The 20,323-nt window shown below is 40.6% G+C and overlaps 1 protein-coding gene across 1 annotated transcript in view; it reads right to left on the minus strand.

Moving 5' to 3' along the window:
* Window positions 1-9,139: 9,139 nt before the first annotated feature.
* Window positions 9,140-20,323, minus strand: part of PRDM5 (PR/SET domain 5) — a gene marked incomplete at both ends in the record, with an annotated part of 136,122 nt that continues 124,938 nt past the window's right edge. The window contains one exon of the mRNA XM_080931988.1: window positions 9,140-9,304. Coding sequence (XP_080788114.1) covers window positions 9,140-9,304 — 165 coding nt within the window. The remainder of the gene's footprint in view (window positions 9,305-20,323) is intronic.

The raw sequence follows: 20,323 nt of genomic DNA on the forward strand, positions 1-20,323 counted from the left end.
TGCCTAGGATGTTACTACTGCTGTACAAAGCACCTGGGATTTCTCTGGCCACAGGCTCTCAGACTACACCCAGGTAGACCGATTAATGCAGAGGACACCTATTCTAAGCCACCACCTCTGAGGCCCAGCTCAGCAGGAGGTGGCAGACTCAAGAGAGAACCAACTGAAGACGAAGGTGTTGGAAGGCCGGTGGTGAAGGGAGGCAGGACACGCATGCGCCTGAATGCCCAGCGTGGCTCGAGCCTCCCAGCCCCACATACCCTCAGTTTTTCACAGTTGAACATGGATGTGCGTGAGAGATCTTCTGCCCTGAAATCAAGCAACTATCTCACCTACGTGGGCCTGATGGGAATTCTCAAAACACATCCTTTCTGTCGCTGGTTTCTTCAGGATATTCCGCTCATAAAAACGTGCTAAATTTCGTCAAAGGCCTTTGGCGATTGTTGTGTGGTTTCTGTTCTTAAATCGGTTTAAATGCTTTGCCACATTTATTGATTTGCAAATATTGAACCGTCCTTGTATCCTTGGAGTGAAATTCACTTGACTCACAGTTTATGATCGTTTCTTCTTTTGACAGAAGAAAATAGGATCAGATAGCTATATGCCATGAAGGGAAATCATGGGCCATGCAGTAATTTTATTTTGCATGGTATTAGGAATATTCATGAAGTCATCCATGGTGGATATATTACTTTTTCTACTGTACAGTAATTTCTAACTTTTTAACATCATCGGGACTTATGATTTCCTATTTCTTCTCCTTTTAGATGATAGCAACCCTAATTAGTACGACTTATACCTCTCTGTGGTGTCGATTTCCTCATGATTGGTAACACAGGATCTTTTCATGTGCTGATCAGTCTTTGGATATCTTCCTTGGAGACTCAAGATCTTTGCCCATTTCTTAGCTAGAATATTTTGTATTATTGTTTAAGTGTAAGAGCTCTTTATATATAGTTTAGTGTTGATGCCATAGTCAGACTACTGTTTCTCTTTGATTCCTTTGCTGTATAGATTTATACTTTGATATAGTTCCATTTGCCTATTGCTCCTTTGATCGCCTGGACTTTTGGTGTCAATGTCAGAAACAATATCAATACAAGAGATCATTGCCAATTCCAGTGACAAAGTTTTCCATGTGTGCTTTCTTCTCATGTTATTGTTTTGGTGCCATGTTCTTGCTAAATAATAATAAAAAAGAATATACCATGCCACACAATGCCGGGCACCAGTGGGCCACATGGCACCAGTGGGCCACATGGCACCAGTGGGCTGTTCTCACCTTTGCAGACACTGGCCTGGAGCTCCAGAAACCTCTCCACCCAAATTGTTAAGTTCCCATGGCAGGTCACTGCCCCACTAATCTGAAATTCCTGTCAGGCTTGGTGCATCCTGCCACTGTACCTTTCTCTGGAACTCAGTTGAGTCACCACACAATCCTAGTTTAGAATCATCAGGAAACTCAATTGGTGGCCATAACAATTAACATTCTAATTAGTAAGCCATACTAAATTTAATTCTCCAATGGCGGATCTTGGCGGATTGGCCGTCTTATCCAGGACCTCTAGTTTATTACATCTTGTCTTCCAAGTGCTCTCTGGTTTCTTTTCTCCTCCTCTCTTCCCCCCTCCAACCTGGAAATCTTGCTTACTCCTCGTCCAGTGATTGGTCCCACGACATCTTTATTCATTAGGGGAAGGTCCTTGCCACATTTCACCTTTTCTGTCCAATCAAAAAAAGAACTTTTTTTCCCAAATGTATGCTGAGTACAACTATCACCATTCTGTAAATTACAAAGTACAAAGTACACCTAACACCCAGTCTATCATTTTTGTCAATTAAATAGAATATTCTGTTATCTATCCTAACTTAAGAAAGGATTAAAAATCTATGTTTTCTCTTGGCTGGCTTGCATATAATATGAAAGCTATCTAATTCATATGTTTTCTCAATGTTAAACAGCCTGGGTAGGCCGCGAGACTATTAGTCTTCAACTCCATCAGAAATCCGAGAGCAACTAATATTAACTGAAAACAAAGGAAGCCTAACACAGCTTCTAGAACTGAGACACGTAAAGAAAGCTGCCTACCCATACAGTCCCTGTTAGCAACACACTGGAGTATCAGCCTTCAGCCTTTGGCCCAGGATCATCCGACAGACCTCGTGAAGCAGGAATTATTAAGAACTAGCTTATTCTGTCTCAGCAGAACTAAGCTGTCTCATCTTGTAACTTGTGTCTCTCACAAAGAGTACAGGTCTGTAGAAGAAAGAGGCAGTTTTCCGCTCAGTGGCTACATTGCCACAATTTCTGACCTCACCTGGGAGTAGATGTTCAGTTTTTTCTTTGAATCCATGAAAAGGGAGCTGTTAGGAGCAGATATGTCTCAACATATGATAAATAACATTGTATGTCACATTCTGTGGGTTTCTGACATTTTTGAAAACTATCTATGGAAAGTAATCTGGACTGTTGTCTATTAAATACACTAAGCTGTTTCTAAATAAAATATCTAGCAAGCACCCTAGCAATTAACTCGGAGCCAAGATAGAATTTGCTATCTAGCCCTTAACTCCTGTATAGGTCTTCAATTTATTCTGTCATCTTTTTATGGGGAAACATGAAGCAAATCATGCCATGAAGCCCTTACTCCAGTAAGGGCACCACTACAGAAACAAAAACATGACTCTACTCATGTGTAAGATGGTTAAGCAGTCAGTTGAAGTGCAGAAACTTGCAAAGTATGGATGTGAGGTTACTATGGGAACATGAGCTATTACACAGCTACAGAAGCACCAGTAGCTATATTACAGAAGGAAAACAAGTTCCTCCTATAACAGCAAACTCTCTGTACAGCTTTCGGGGCTGGGTATAGACTGGTGAACCATTAATTATAAGATCAGATCCTCATAAGCTCGTTTCCTGCCCCACTGGTGGCAAGCTAATGGTTCTAATCCTATGCAGTTCTCCTTTAGGTAATATCCTAGTTGGGGTTTCCATTGCTGTGATGAAATACCATTACTAAAACAGCTTTGGGAGGAAATGTTTTGTTTCACTTACATTTTCATATCATAGTTTATCAGTGAAAGAAGTCAGGGCAGAAACCTGGAGGCAGTGTTGCTCCTCAAGGCCTGCTCTGCCAGCTTTCCTAGAGTACCTAGGAATACTAACTCAGAAGTGCTACCTCTCACAATGGGCTGGACACTCTCACATAAATGAATAACTAAGAAAATATTCTGCAGGTTTGCCTACAGTCCCATCTTATAGAAGCATTCTTCTTGATCCCTTTCTCTCAAATAACTCTAGCTTGTGTCAAGTTGCCACAAAGGTAGTCACCACAGCTATTATGTAGATGCTCACAGTTCAAGAAAGCAACAGCCTTGCTATGCCCACAGAGAAAGTGTTTCCAACACCCCACTCTGTAGGAAGCCCTGAGTAAGTGCTGTTGACATGGTCATGATCATGCCAAGGATACTCCAAAGCATCATACCTATGGGGAAATGTAAAAGTCTTCCCTGGGCTAAGCTCACAGAAATGTTAAAGGCTTTCCTTCTGATTCTAGTGTAAGTCTTGATATTGTGCGAAAAAAGTTCAACACTACCACTTTCTCCTCTGGGGTGTTTATGTATCAAAGTTTATTCCCCATGAAGACTGCTCCTAGTGAGATTAGCGAAACCTGTCTCCTTGATCCAGCTACATACCATAAACTCTTCCTCCTTGTTGATCTATATGGAATAACCTTGTCTCCCATTCAGCTGTTTGCAAAAACCCTGCCTCTTTGTTCAAATGTATACAATAAATATGCTGAGTTTCTAGAATGTTGTAGATTCTCCATCAGAATGACAAGTTCACCTGGCCCTAGCCTTTCTGTGGGTATGACTGTCTTTATCACTTCCTCCCTTTAATTTCACTTCCCCTAGTAATATTCAGCCTTGGAGCCATGTGAAGACCTGGTACCACTTCTTCCTTCTAGCCATTATTCTGCCCCCTTTAACATGATGTTTTCTGTATCTTTGAGTATATAATCTAGACGTATTGATTAGGGCTGAGAACTCAACAATCACTTATTCTAAACATGGTTGCCAGTTATGGGTCTTTACAGTAAGTATTACCCAGTGTAAAAACATTTTTCTCTGACAAAAGATGACATCATCATAAGCTATGGATGTAAGTGTAAGTATTTAGAAAGCAATTTGATAGGCAGATTTTAGTTATTTATCATAAAATAGCAGTAGCTTCTCTGCTAGGATCTTCAGAGCCACAGACTTTTATCACACTTATAACCTCAGATATAGATTTCCTTCTGCAGAGTAGCTTTCAAATCCAATCAGAAAGCCATGGGTTACATCAATATTAGTTGTACCACTATTGCATTAGTGGGCACAACTTACCTAACATTCTGATAGTAGAACATACAGTTTTCCCTGGAATAACTGTTAAAGAATTTATTTGACTTTCAAATGTACAACAGCAGTTACATTGGATTTGATTGAGCTACACGGAGCAGTATCTTGTACTAACTCTATAGTGCCAGACTTGTATCTGTCCTAGACTTAGTGATGGTATACTTCATGTGAGGTGTACAGTAGCACATTTCTATTTTAGCAAACTCTTAACATGAGTCTGGTAATGTACAGATTAGGCTACGTGAGTCTGACAGAAAGACATGAGCCATTCATCAGAGATTAAACAGTGCCAAGTCCAATTGTCAGACAAGATATAAGAAATGTCTTAACAGATGTTGTTAAACTACATTTCCAGTTTTTTTTTTACATAATAAAGAAAAAACAACAGCATTAAAATAAAAAGTAAACCATAAAAACTTGGGTTTGAGGGAAGAATTACATAAGTATCTGTATAGGATAAATTTGTTCATGGAATAGTGGAATAATTGAATTGAATAATAATTCAAATATCTTCTGTGATCTGGGGTTCTTTTTATTTTCCTACAGCTTTGAAGGCAAATAGTTAGTACTAGAACATTCCAGATATAATGAATTCTTACAAGAACAGTGATTTTTCGTATAAATTCTTGCATTAGCCAACAAGAATGTTAGCAGTGTTAAATTTATTCCGTATTATAAACACATGAATTACTGACATTTTTTTTTTTCAAAAAGTTAGTTTTCCACTGCCATGTGCTTACCAATGTGTCTTATACACAAGGGATACAAATTTAGGGCTGCTAAAATGGCTCAATGAGTAACCATGTTTGCTACTAGACCCCCACATCTGTGCCTTCCCATCCCTAGAATTCATGTTAGACATAATTTATTTAAAATTACTCTAAGTTTATTTTTAAATTATTTGTTTTCTTTTTTGAGATTATAATTTCATATTCTCACTTTTCCTTTCTTCCTTGCCAGCCCTCCCACATATGGTTTCTTTTTCAATCATTTTTGTTATGTAGACACTGGCATGCACTCACATCGTCTATTCTTAAATATTCTTAAATATACAATGGCCAGTCTGTGTAATGTTACTTATCTTGACCACTTGGTATCGAATAATAGGATTGTGAAATCTTCTCCAGGAAGACTATTTCTACTCCTCTCTTCATCCCATAGTTGCCTGTAGTTCTTTGTGTAGGGTTGAGGCTTTCTGGACATTACACACATCCACCTTGGCATGCACGTTGTTGGCCTTATTAAACCCATGTTTTGACAGTCATGTTGGTGATGGGTGTAGGAAAAATTTGGGTTTCATTAAAAAACCTAGTTATGTTATGTGGATATGTTTTTGTTTTAATACCAAGTGTGCAGATTTCCCACCACCCCTGCACCCTTCCCACACACGCACACACAAAAATTGGTTCCTTTTTACCATCTGGATTTCTACAGTTGCTCTAGTATACATACTTGTATATGAATATTTAGAACTAGGAACCTCAGATGAAAGAAAGAATCTAACACTTGTCTTCTGGGGTCTAGCTCAAGATAATCTTTTCTGGTTTTATCCATTTACCTACAAAGTTCATAATTTCATTTTCTTTTAACAAATGAATAGTATTTCATGCTGTTATGTGCCAAATTTCACCACTCATTTTTCAGTTGAAGGATATTTAGTCTGTTCCCATTTCCCAGCTTTTATGAGTAGAGCAGGATTGAATATGGCCAAGTTTGGGGAGCCAGACCAACCCAGGATTTTTTCAGAGGCCCTGTTGAAAGAAGGAAGGGAATGTTAATTGTGTGTCTTTGTTCAGGAGCTGAGTTGGCAAGGCAAATGTAACGCTTGGCCATTGCCTAGACATTGCCTCCAAAGAGTGAATGGTCCCACTTCTGGAAACCCAACATTTCTTCTGAGCTGTGGCTATCAGTCCCTGGGCAGCTGTGTTTGAGGTATTTTGTATTCTTTTTGCCTATATTGTCTGATTTAGCTCTCTGCTGCTTTTGGTCAATACTCCCACCATTGCTACCATCAGCCCCATGATAAAAAAGTAATATGATACTGTTCAGAAGTAAACTTGCTTGGCATAAGTCATCCTTAAATAAGACTTCCTGATTCCAGCTATTGCTGGGATCACACCATGACTATGTTCATGCCTAGTCCTCCCACCTAGCACCTTACCAGATGGGACCTTATTCCTGGTCCAGGTCACTGTTAATAAGGGACGCTTTTTGTGCCAATACAACATTTTGTTTATTACTATGGTTCTCTGATATACCTTAGATCTGGAATGTTAATACCTCTAGCATTGTTCTTTTTTCTTAGGATTGTTATTTGTCATCTTTTTGTTGCTGTTATTTGTTTGTTTGTTTTTTGGCATGGTTCTATATAAATTTTAGGATAGTTTTCCTATTTCTGTGAAGGATGAGATGTGAATTTTCACTAAGATTGCATCAAATCTGTAACTAGCCTTTGATAAAACAGTCATTTTACCAGTGTTCATTAGACCAGTCTATGAGCATGGCATGATTTTGCAATTTCAAGTGTGTTTTTCTGCCTTCTCCAGAGATTTAAAGTTTTTGTTGTAGAAATATTTCACTTACTTCGTTTAGTCCTGGTTATTTTTACTTTGCCATTGTTGTGAATGAGAGTATGTCTACGATCTCCTCCATGTGTTTGTTGTTGGTGTGTAGAAAAGCTATTGATTTCTGCATGTTGATTCTGTTTTCTGTTATACTGATGAATGTGTTTATCATTTTTAGAACGTTCCTGGCAGAATTGTGGGTATTTTAAAAATGTATACTATCATATCATTTGCAAAAAAAAAAATAGTTTGACTTTTTTCCATATTTGTATTCCTTTAATTTCCTTCTCTTACCTTATTGCTTCAACTAGTTCATAGAGTGCAATATTGAAAAGGACCTGCAACAGTGGACATACCTGTCTTGTTTATTACTTTAATGGTATTGCTTTTCCTTTTCCACCTCTTAAGATGATATTGCCTATGGGTTTTTCCAGCCAATCATTTTTGTCCTACCCTAAGTCTCTGAACTATCTTGTTTCTGGTTTTTTGATACCCAAGAAATATTGGATATGGGTTCCTTCTCTTAGAGTAAGCCTTATATCAAATAAGACTTCAGTTGGCTACTCCTACAAGTTTTGTGCCACCACATTGTAGGACATATTGTGGGATATATTGTGGGTCAAAGATTTTTGGCTGGTTGGTGACAAAGTTTCTCTTTCCATAGCTGGCAGAGTACATTCCTACACCAAAGAGACTAGAAGATAGGGGTGAAGGCTTCATGAGGCACAGCAGGAATTCTCTGTGTTCAGTGAATTGTGTGGATATTGTCCTTGGGAATGAGGTGTCCATTTGCAGAGAGTAGCCATTTTACTTAGCATCAGTCCTGTTGTTTGGTGATTTCCATGGTACCTCCTTGGCCAACAACTCAACTGAAGGCAAACCAATCCCTGTACTGAAAAGTCTGCCTGCCTAAAAAGATAACCAATTGAAACTCCATATCCCTATAACTAGGAATTCTCACTATGATCATCTTCATAGATTCCAGAAAGTTTCCACTGCACTAAATTTCCACACCTTACCTTGTATTCTGTTAGTGGAATTTACTTCTGTACTTCCTGTTCAAATTCCTAAGATTTTTATTTCTTGTATTCCCTCAGTTATTTTATTGCTTCTATTTCCAATTTTGTTTTCTGTCTGGGAATAGTTTTGTTAGTTTTTTTCAACTGTTCATTTGTATTTTCTTGGCTTTCTTTAAGGGATTTATTGAGTTTCCCCAATTAATTGTGTTTTCTTGAATTCTTTAAGGGATTTATTTGTTTCCTCTTTAAGGACCTCTATCATCTTCAGGTAGTTGGTTGCAAGATCTTTTGCTTGTGCTTCAACTGTGTTGAAATAGTCAGTGCCTGCTGCGGTAGGGTATCTGGCCCGTGATGGAGACATTGCCCTGGCTGTTAGTGATTCTGTTCCGATACTGAGATCTAGGCATCTGGATTTGGGCTGATTAGAAGTCTAGGGGCTGATTTCTGGGTTGGTCTTGTTGCATGGGTGTTTTGTTCCCTGGTTTCTGTTTTCTCTCTAGACTTTTAAAGTGTAAGATGGATGGATGTGTAGTGCCTAATTTACTATCCTGCTCAGGTGGTGTCTTCTCAAGGAAAGACTACTGCTGGTCCTGGAAGCTAGGACACACTGTTGAATCAATGGAGGGAAATTAGGAAGATCATCTGTGAGTTCTATAGGATGTAGGTAGGGGGAAAAGGGAGGCTGCATCTGGTGATCTCTTATAGCCCTAAGGATGAGACTGAGGGGTTGTTTAAAATACATGGTCATATCTGCAAAGAAGTACTTGGGTGTCAATTTCTACCTGAATTAGTAAGAACCTGCTGCAATATCCAGGGTTTGCATCTGAGCACCCCTCATTACTCACATGAATAACAACATAATATCCTAATGGGTATGTGTTAATAAACTTCATAAAAGAAAGTCAAGAGCCATAACTCTGTACTTAGTTTTTAATCAGCCAGAACATTCTGTAAGCTACAAAGTATTATTATTTTTTTCTATTTGAATTTCTTTTCAGTAAAAGGAAGATTTTTTTTTTATCTATAGATTCTAAAGCTAGATCCATAGCAATGCATTGCTTTCGGCTATTTCTGTCAAGCTGGTCAGGTTTGAAGAATCTGGGATTCATATTAGACGCTCTTTCACGTAGTTTGGCTCTTTGACGGCTACTCTTAGCTGTCAGCTACACCATGGATATTGTCCATATGCACTTTGAGGTAGTCATTCCTTGTAAACTTCTTATGGCAGAAATGGCACTCTGCCATCGGCCGGTTGGGATTGTGAGTCATCTTGTGTCGGATGAGCATTTTCTTCAGGCTAAAAGCCAAGTCACATACCTAGAAAAGAACCAGAAACTCCACGTTTATGATGACAAACCACTCTGTCATACACACAGTATACATTATGGAAATTCCTTCTATCAAGTATGTGCTAGTGAGCCTAAGGACAAACACTGCTCTCGGAATAAACTGAATTTCACACGCAGACAAAGAAGCTAATTGTAGCTCTTCAGCATCACTTGCATTTAATTGCACGGCTTGCACCACCCTCAAGCACTCTTCCCTCTCTCCATCTCTGGAACATACCTTCCTGAGCATAATAAAGTATATTTACAGTTCATAACAAGTCCTTAAGTGTTGTAATTTACAGCCTAGATGACATCTCTCCACAGGGCATAGCTACACAAGACATACTTTACCCTGATGTTTTCAATTTAGCCCAACTTGAGATGTGATTATCAGGCTTGAAGAGTTCAAAGCACTTGTGGGACCGGTTAACAATGCTATAAGCATTACAATCAAATTTATCACCCTGGAGTCCATTTCCTTCTTTCTTGTTGTATGATTATGTTTAACTAAGGTGTATAAGCTGTTTATTCCACAGCCTGGCAGCCTGGCCTAACATCTCCATCAAACAACCTAGTAATGAAAAGTATACAGTAGCAATATGTAAGAAAGGCTCAGTAACTTAAATCATAGAGGGAAGCCAAGCTAAATTGAAAGTTTTCATATATATATATATATATATATATATATATATATATATATATTTGTTTGAAAATAATATCAACTCCAATAATATAGAAATAATATAGAGACAAAAAAGGTAACATACACTGATCAAGGAAACACTGAAGAAAGCTGGCACTCTGAATGAGGCTTGTGAGAACTGTGTGCTCGCTCCATTATCGGGGACATAGAACTTACGGTCACAGCACCAAGAAACTCAGAAAGGAATGGGACTTGAATGTGGCTGGGAGCAGGCAGAGGAGGGGCTACCACAAAGGAGGACTTGAGGCACAGCTATTGGAGGGCTGGTGACACGTGCCTCCCAAGCGCTGTTCTCTGCTCATGTTCTCAAAGCACCCTTACTGTTCATCCTCAGCAAGATGACTGATTTGTGTGGTTTTACTGTAAGGAACTTAAATGCTCAGGTCATGAATTCATACATATATATATGCATTTACAGAAATGATGATAGATGACAGAAGTGGGAAGGCTGATAAACATACACATCTACATACTTGTATCTATTATCTGTTTTTATCTATACATATGTATGTATAAGGAGCAATATAAAAACCTCAAAAACTATGAAGAATTTCAAAGAAATTAAAGCGCGTTTTTATGGAATATACATTCATGTGTGAGAAGGACCAAATTGTTTCATATGTGTTGGTTCTCATTTACATGGCCTATTTCTCTGGCCCTGCTCTGAACCCAGTGTCAGAGTAAAGAGCTCACACCACTTGTGGTGTCTTCTCACAGGTTTTGCAGTGAGTCAAGCCTTTCAGTGCTGGGAACCTTAAGTTCTCTAGCCAGTGTCACCCAGCACCAGGCTCCTTCTCTTTGATCCTTTCCCTCCCTCTCCCCAGGATTTCTCACTCCCTATCACCTCCAACCGGGTGCTTACTCCCTAAAATGCTCTTATCCCCATAGCTGACTCCTCATCAATCCCCATAGCAGACTCCTCACCTTTTAAGCTTAAATAGATAAGTAAACAGAGACACACAAACACTGATAATTCTTTCCTAACTAACTATTCCTTCAGAGCTGCTTGGTTTTTGTACCTCCCCTTTTCAGTCTTTATCATAAATGGTAATTAGGCATTTATCAGTGTTTATTTACTTAACGCTGATCTTACTTTACTAGCACTTAACCTTACATGATCTCTATAATGACAGAGGAGGTGACCTTGTTCACATGTCACTTTTGTGGCAAGCATGGCTTTCATTATTGTCCAGATGTCCTCTTGGTGATTCCTGCACATAGCTTGATTCAGTTCCCATTCCTGTGCCTCTGACTAGACATCCTTGTTTTCATGGGGACACACCAGATTCCCAAGCAATAGAAAGTGATTTCTAAAATTAAACCCAGGCTATCTGCACGCAGTCTGTACCTCTTCCCGGGGGCAGATCCCAGTTTTCACTGGAGGTTCTCACTTTAAATTGAGATAATGTGAACCGCCCGTTCTTTCTCCTCTTTGGTTTGCTCATACCATTTTAAGGAATGAAAGTGACTTTGATAATATAAATAAAGTTTCCAAATATTTTGTCACATTGTTGTGAAGGGAGGGATACTAACTACAAGTCTATGTCCATAGTCTCCATGGGGGGAAAAAAAAATCACAGCAATGGCAATTGGAGAGGATGTAATGGAAGTTGAGCAGGATGTCTAGAGAATCCACATAACAGACTAGACAGGAGCCATTCAACAGACACTGTTCAGTGTGGTCCTGAGCAGAGCATTAGTTGTCCTTGGAGAGCACCTGATGTCACACTTGTGAAATGGACTAATGTGATGTGAAAAGATTTGCATTCATCAGCTCAAGTACAGCCATTAAAGAACTCTGATGAGAGTCTGGCTGCAAACAAGCAGCAGTGAAAACTGCACAGCAGGGACACCTCCTTTACTTCCACTCCACCGGGGATTCCCAACCCTGTCCTGACTTAGTACCAATTCACATGCCAAACATGGTATGGCTTTATTTTTCACTATTATTCTAAGATAGAGGTGGACTTCAGGCACATACAGGTTATATTTTGGTCATATTCATTCTACTGATTCAACTGTCACTAACTTGTCAAAGACTTGGGACTGAGTTGCCTCAAACTCACCCAAATTTACAACCTGGAAAGCACTTTCATGGAATCAAACACTGGAGGATAACCTGAAGGAAATCACAATGTATTTGCTGCTAGCAGACCATGATGAAGAGAATGTGAGTGCAAAGAGTATGCAACCTGAACTAGGAGCAGCACCAGGCACCAACAGACACACAAGTCAACCGCATGCACAGCTAAGACATCCCTAAGGGTCACCACAGAATACCAGGGAAGAAAAGAATCCAACTTACATCACACTGAAAAGGCTTTTCTCCCGTGTGCGTCCTCTTGTGCTCATCGAGGCCCCGCTTCTGGCTGAAGGCCTTGCTGCACTCTGAGCACTGGTAGGGCTTCTCCTGCAGGCAAAGAAAAGAGAGCACCAAGGTCAGAGGCTGAGTGCTGAGCCTTCACGGAAAGGTAACTGTTGATTGGCTGAGTGCTGAGCCTCCAGGGAAAGGTCAAAGCTGATTGGCTGGGTGCTGAGCCTTCATGGAACTGTAACTGCTGATTGGCTGAGTGCTGAGCCTCCAGGGAAGGGTGACTGCTGAGGTAGGTGGAAGATGAGCTGTTTCAAAAACTCCTAAGAAATACTAATGACCACCATTTCTGGGCACTGTAATCTACTAGTTGAAAGAGATCAACTAGCGCGAGACAGGACCTGTCCTCCACTAATACCTTGGGTGTTGTGCTCCAGCTTGAATTTTTTTTTTTTTTTAGCCTAGAGCCACCATGTAAATTTACTGCGACATCCTGGGCACTGTCACTTAAGAATGCCGGGGACTCCTCAGCTAAATGATGTGATTATCATAATCTCCAGATTATGTCAGAAGCAAAATTTCTATGTAGATTTGAAGATAAATTTAAAAAGCTGGAACTCACCTTTGGTTGACATATGTTTAATCTTAATTACCAAACATTTTCCTTCCTGGTATGCAGTTCTTTTTTTAATTAAATATAAAAGAATATTTCTCAGTGAGACCTTTCTTGTGTTTTTCTCATTATAGGCTCTTAAATGTCCATCTGAAAATGGAGCAAAATGCCCAGACTTGCTAGTCACCTAATGGTCCCCGCGGAAAGGATTCCAATCTATAGAACAGCAGGGCCAGCAAGGGAGTGCATACTGGAGAATTCCTGGTCCAGTGAGTAGTTACAGCGAACCAGATCTGGCACCCCTCATCCTACTAGCTCGTCATCCCTCCTAACCAGACTCATTGCAGGACCTTAGCCCTCACTAGTCAAGCACAGGCAGACATGTGGCCAAGCTGGGTGCTGCAGTGTACGGCAGGGAACGGAAGGAGGTGTGTGTTCCAACCTGTTCTTTGAGAACTGTGAAGTCTCCATTGTCCCGGGAGCATTATTCCTGAGTATATAATAGTCCTCTCTTTCCTGTGCAGCAAGAATCCATGCATAGGACCAAGGGTACAGGGGAATTTTTATTTTCTCCTCTAATTTACTTCCCCTTAGGTTTATTGAGGACCAAAGTGGTTAAGACAGTCACACAGACACTGTCAACAAGAAGCCCTATTATAGTGAAAACTTAGGAAGTCATAAGACATGTAAACCTGTTAGGTTAATAGACTTGAAGTTGAGAGACCTCTTACCTTCCCAAGGACACAAGTGAAGTGATTACAGGCTCATGTGGCTGAAATAGGTAAGAATGTTCCAATACCATTTGCTAAAGTCCTTCATAAGGGTCCATGTATGAAATGTTAGGTCCCCACTGGTGGCACTACCAGGGGTAGGGGTAGCTGGTAGAGGAAAATTAGGTCACTCGGGGGAATTGTAGGGCTCTGCTTTCTTTTTCCTTTATGCTTCCATAGCTCCCTTCACCCTGAGGTAAATACCTGACTTCACCACACACTCATGTGACAGGACCAGAAGCAGCAGGGTCAAGTGACTAAAAGCTCTCACACTGTGAGCCACAAGGAAGCTCTTCTTTTAAGCTGATTCTCTCAGACATCTATTACAGTTACAGAAATACCATGTGCTTGTGAATAGTTTGTCACTCTTAGATAAGATCTCATCCGCAGCATCAACGTCATAGTAATCCCGCTGGTTTCCTTCCGTTGTCCACTGCAAGAATCTTGACTATGAGAACACAGTGTGCTGCCACAGAGAATCATGGGAGTTGATTCTAATGCTCTCATGGAGGGATATGTAGAATGAATCACACACTGACTCATTAGCTGGATTTAACTAGACATTAATTAACATTAAATGATTATGTTCCTGATTTATGCCGTTTCTGAATGATTACCCAGTCTAATTGAGAAATAGCTTGTCCTTTGTGACCTGGGAATCAATACTAACTGGAGGCAATTTATTTATCAATTAAACCCTGCAATCTGTGAGTGGCAGAATTAATTAGCCATCTAATTAGTCTACTCTAATCAAAGCAACATTTGGCAGATCTCACTCAGAAGGTGGCTTTACAGAGCTTTGTGCCTAGTCCCTTGCTTATAGACAACATAACACCAGTTGTAAGTCCTTGATGCCCATCTATACAAAGGAGCAGCAAACTAATATGTAATGTGTTGATAAACCTTGCTTCCAATTCCTCTGAGAAAGAAGTAGCTTTCCTCCCTCCCTTCCTCTCACCCCCCCCCACACAAAGGTATGTTAGGACATGAACGTTACCTTTGTTTCAAATTAACTTCATTTAATTTCCTTTTCTAGATTACAGTGTTTTATTCTTATTAATGCTTTTCCTGTTTAGAGCTTAGGAAAATGATAAATTTTCCTGGATGATCATGTCTTATTACATGAACTATGATCATCTGAATGTATGCATTGTTGCTTGAGTGTAGGTACACATGTGTGGAGGTCTTCTTTGTTCTCTACTGACTCAGGAAGGGTCCACTGTTGATGTGGAGTTCACAGATTCAGGCTAGTCAACTTGCTCAGTTTTCTCCTCCCAAGTGCTAAGATTGTAAACTGACTCTCAGGACTGTTTGATTTTTAATGTGTCTGCTGGGGACCCAAACTCTGGCACTTAAATGTGCACATCAAATGCATTATATACTGAGTCATCTCCCAGCCCTGGTCCTTATTTCTAAAGTAAATAAGCTCATCTTAAATACTGGCTGTGGATAGTGGTGCCCAGCTGTAATTTCAGCACATGAGAGCCAGAAGCAGGAGGACCAGGGTCAAGGTCATTCTCAGCTATAAGGAAATTTGAAGGTCAGCTTGGACTGCTTGAGACTATGTGAAGATAAAATGAAGTAAATAAAAAATGAAATTCACACATTCCCACAAGAACCTCCCCATGTGCTCTCACATGCTCAAACATGCACAAATACACACAAATATCAATAGAAAATTCCTGTACCATGAACTTGATGCAGATTTCATAAACATGAAACTTCTATACACACATAAAATTTGCAATTCCCCATTTTTTCAGCAGAAAAATTTTTTTGGCCATTTGTTAACATTGTAGACAAACCATGGTATACAGAAAAGTGGGGCCCTATAAACTAAAATGCTGTGTTACACTTTTAAACAATCTGAAGCAAATCTGACCTTCTGATTTCATCTGTAAGAGACTATATTAATATTCATGGTGAAATACAGAGCTTACAGTGTGCAGGACCACATGAAACCAGGTTGCTTCGTTCTACATGGGCCATACCAAGATCCTTCCGCCAATCCTTCTGCACATAGCTCAAGAGAAGCCTGAACCACTCACATTGGTTTAGGGTCAGCTTCCTCAACCTGGAAACTATTGAGATGTAAAGCCAGGTAATTCTTGGGTGAAGAGACTGTCCTCAGCATCCAGTAGATGTCAGCAACATACCCATCCCAGCAGATCTCCAGACACTGGCTCAAATGTCAGGAAGAGAGCTAAGCACAGGTTCTGTAGTGTGCATTTTCTCATGTATACTAAAAGATGACAATCATTCTCTATTGTAGACTGCAGCAGAGTGACCCTTTATAAACTGTAATGAAAATTCAATCACTGGAGAAATTATGCGCCTGAACATCACCCCGATGCCTACATGATGTGACGTAACACTCTTCAACACTTCATCTACCTTAGCTTTTGAGCCACACTTGAATTGCACAGACTTAAAATAAAACTGCCTTTGCTGATAGGGTGCCTATGACTCAATTTTATCATTATCCAGGAAAACAAATCCTAAAGCAATGATGCCTCTACTAGAATATACCCAAAGCCTTGAATTTCATACTGCTGGAAGATTAAATAAGGCAAAACTACTTGTGTAATGTGACCAAGGACACACTGGGGTGTTCACACTTGATTCTCTCTGTTTCTATATATCAAAATTTCCTCATAAAATTAAAAGACTTAAAATACCGCTTTTATGTTATTATAAAACTTAAAAAACACACCTGCCCTTCAACAAAGGTCATGCCTTTTTTATTGAGGAAAACCATTTTGGACATCAGGATGGACTTTGTAAAGCATCAAGCTGCTGAGAGATGATTCCGTGCTCTAATGATGGCTTGCCGTCAGCCACAGAAATCTTAGCCTGGTAGGCAGTTGATTTCTAACACCTAAGCCTGCATTTCCAGGGTGAAATATGGAGCCTATAGTGTGTAGACATGTAACCAGGTTAAATTTTTCCACCTTGACCACAGCAAGACCCATCCACCAACTCTTCTGCACAGGTGTTTGAGGTGTCTGGAGCAAGACCAGAATGTGCGTCTCCCATGGCACCTCAATCATAGCTTTTTAAAGACCAGTAGTATCCTTGACCACTGACCACAGACCAGCCCTGACCCGTGCTCTTAGCATGGCAGGCTCCAATTCCATTTTCTGTAGACTGTGTGACCAAAAGATTACTACTGTGTTCTGTAAAATGTCAAGTCTGTGCAGAATCAGAGCTACAATTTAGAGAAGAGTTTGTGAGTGTGGCCCTTTTAGTTTCTATCACACACAGCTAATGGGGCAGATCTATAGCCTATAGGGCAGCTGGCCATATATCTAACTGCTCCACTTAATGGCCCCATTTGTGAGAGCACATGTATCACCAACTGCACACAATCAATGTGTTCTGAGCCTCCCTCTAACAAGCAGCCTTGCCGAGCAAGCTCTCACAGATGTTTACAGCTTCTCTGGGTTTTTACTCACCATCTTATTCTTTTTTTTATAGCCAGTGTGGTCTTTCAACATATGACAAAACACACCCTTGGACTAGTAAACAAAGCACCTAAAAATTACAACTCATAGGGAAGCCTTTGAAAGCTTGGAGAATATTTAAAGCAGGTTTCTGCACAGCATGTCTGTAATTGCTTCTGCATTGTAGCTAATGGGAAACACACGTCTTATAAACCCGGAGAATGAACTGCACAGTCCACATATAGGAAACTAAAAATAAGCACAGTGCATGGAATCACATTTTTATATAAAAATGTTATAAGGAGACACCTGATCCCTTCCTGACTCACTCCTTCTTGAGGTCCATGAAGTAGTTTGTAAAATGAGTAGGCAGGCAAGAAGTCCAATTGCAGGCACTGAGGGTGTACAGGAGCTTATCAGGCATAAAACAGGCAAGGGCCATCCAAACTAGTTCAAAATGAGCTTTGCTGGAGCGACATGATGACTTCCGCCAGTCACTGGATCAGCAAGACAACCACGAGCAGAGTAAACACTCCCTCATTCTGTCCTGACTGCAGACCAGAGCATTTCACCCAAACTAATCACCCACGTTGCCTGGGAATCTTTTTTAATAACTACAGATGCCTGCAGCCCATTCCCAGAAAGCACCATTCACTGGATTGGACATGGCAAGGCATTGGTGCTTTAAAAGTTCCCAAGGTGATGCCAAGTGCAATCACAGGGGAGAACCTGAAATCTGGTCCTCGTTTCTCTAAGATATGCATCCCGGGCAGCTAACTGCAGCAGCAGCAGTGATAGCCAGGCCTGTTTGCCCCTCCTGCTCTTATATTTCTCTCCCACTGCTCTACTGCCATCCCTTTGGGCTGCATGCTTTGTGCTAGCTAATAAGGAGGTAGAGACACTTAAACATCTCCTTTCCATTAGTCTGTTAAGCAATGCTGATAATTTTCTATGTCATCCTCACTTTACAGATGAAGAAATGGTTTAAAAATTTGCCACTGTCAGGTAGACAGAACAGAATTCACAAGATACAGTCTAAGACCCAAGAGCACTCTGTGGCCATGGCCGCTGGCTGTCTACAAAGCTCCTTCCCTTCCTTCTGGTCCTGCGAGCAGAGCCCAGTTCTGTTGAATGTTCACTTCAAACTTTACTTTACTACTCTGAAGGAGGAGGGTGGGTCCCCAGCTCAATTAAGGCAGCTGGTTCAGGCTAATCCTCAATTCATACCTGTTTAAAAGTTGGAATCTAAAGAAGATCTCCCAAAATGCTGATGCCTGTAGCCTACCCCCAAAGAGAGGAGGTTTCATACTGGGGTTGTGTGCCTGGCTTTGGCACTTTTAAAGGACTCTTGGTGATTCTAATTAGGAGGCTTGCTTGGGAGAGGCTGGACAAGGTCAAGGTGTCAGTGCTGTTGCAGGCAAAGCTTTACACAGGAGCATGAGAAGTGACCTGGTTCCGAGTGTAAGGAGATTGTAGACAACAAATCACACATCCCGGAGACTGGAGGAGCATTGTAGAAATGCAGAAATGACAGAAAGGAGAATTCAACACCGTCACCTACTCTCATATTTAATACCCATATCCAACTAGTCCTCAGAGAAATCATTTCATTCTGCCTGCTTCCAAAACTAAGGAGCACAGGTCCGACAGGAGATGATGACAAGCACAATCCACTTCTCATTAGAACCATATAGTTTATTCAGAGGTCGGTAGGGGGAAGAGGTTATGCAAAGGCAAATCCTTAGAAGAGGAATACCTAATTCTAAAGAAATAGTATATTTCTCCGATTCTGAAAATAATAGGAGCACAGCACAGAGTTGCTATTGCATGTGTGGCTAAGTCATCCATGACCAGCAGGGTATTCGAAGCAGCCAAGTTCATGTCAACAGGTAAAATGAAGCTATCAGCAGTGGGCAAGAGTCAGGAGAAGTCATAGCAATGTAAACTATATCAAGAATCACTACCGTGCACAGATGGCTGGGAGCAGAAATGTATCTTTTTCAAGCTCAGAAAATTCTGGGGAGAAAACAACCCAGCTAGCATGTTTGTTTGTACAGGTGAGGATTCAGGCCTGAATGGGTTGAGATCTTACTAGATCTGAATTGACTCAAGTCATAAAATGCTTTTAAAAAATCATTAAAAGACTTTTAAAAATAAGAAATGAAATTACTGTTTTAGTCAGGGTTTCCATTCCTGCACAAAACATCATGACCAAGAAGCAAGTTGTGGAGGAAAGGGTTTATTCAGCTTACACTTACACATTGCTGTTCATCATCAAAGGATGTCAGGACTGGGACTCAAGCAGGTCAGGAAGCAGGAGCTAATGCAGAGGCCATGGAGGGATGTCACTTACTGGCTTGCTTCCCCTGGCTTGCTCAGCTTGCTTTCTTATAGAACCCAGGTCTACCAGCCCAGGGATGGCACCATCCACAATGGGCTGGGCCCTCCCCCCTTGATCACTAGTTGAGAAAATGCTCATGGAGGCATTTCCTCAACTGAGGCTCCTTTCTCTGTGATAACTCCAGTTTGTTCAAGTTGACACAAAACCAGCCAGTACAATTACTGTAATAAGTGAAGATATTTTCATATATCATCTGAAAATAATTAACATTTTAAAAGTCTGAGGGCAACTTCACAACAATTTAAATTCAGAGGATTAATGAGTTCACTTTTTACTATGTTTACCCTGTGGGTTGATGTTTAGGTACATGATGGGACAGTGTCCAGGTAGGTGGAGAAAAGGCTAGGAAAACAGAAGAGGAGGAGAAAAAGGGGATTCCAGGAGGTATCAAGATGGAGCTGGAGAAGGATACAGATCCAGGTGGACTTAATTTGTGATAGGTGGATATGAATATTTTTTAGGGTTTCTATAGGTCTTTTCAATCTCATATAGAAGGGTAGTTTGTACCTTTGTCCATGGTACTTATAGCTTATTGTATAGAGGGTTGTGGATTGAGAATTTAATATATAAACCTGCTTGATAAACTATTGGGCTTTCAAGTCATGTTTGTGCCGGGCGGTGGAGAAAAGGAACATGCCAGGGTGGTGGCGCCCACCTGGGACAAAAGCAACAGGGCGGGCGGAGTGAACCGCCTGGGAAGGGAACCACATAGTTAGGGTGGCAGAGTCTCTGTGCTCAGCTCCATACTGGAGCGGCTCCCTAAGAGT

Source organism: Micromys minutus (assembly GCF_963924665.1).
Source record: "Micromys minutus genome assembly, chromosome: 18".
Taxonomy (NCBI): domain Eukaryota; kingdom Metazoa; phylum Chordata; class Mammalia; order Rodentia; family Muridae; genus Micromys; species Micromys minutus.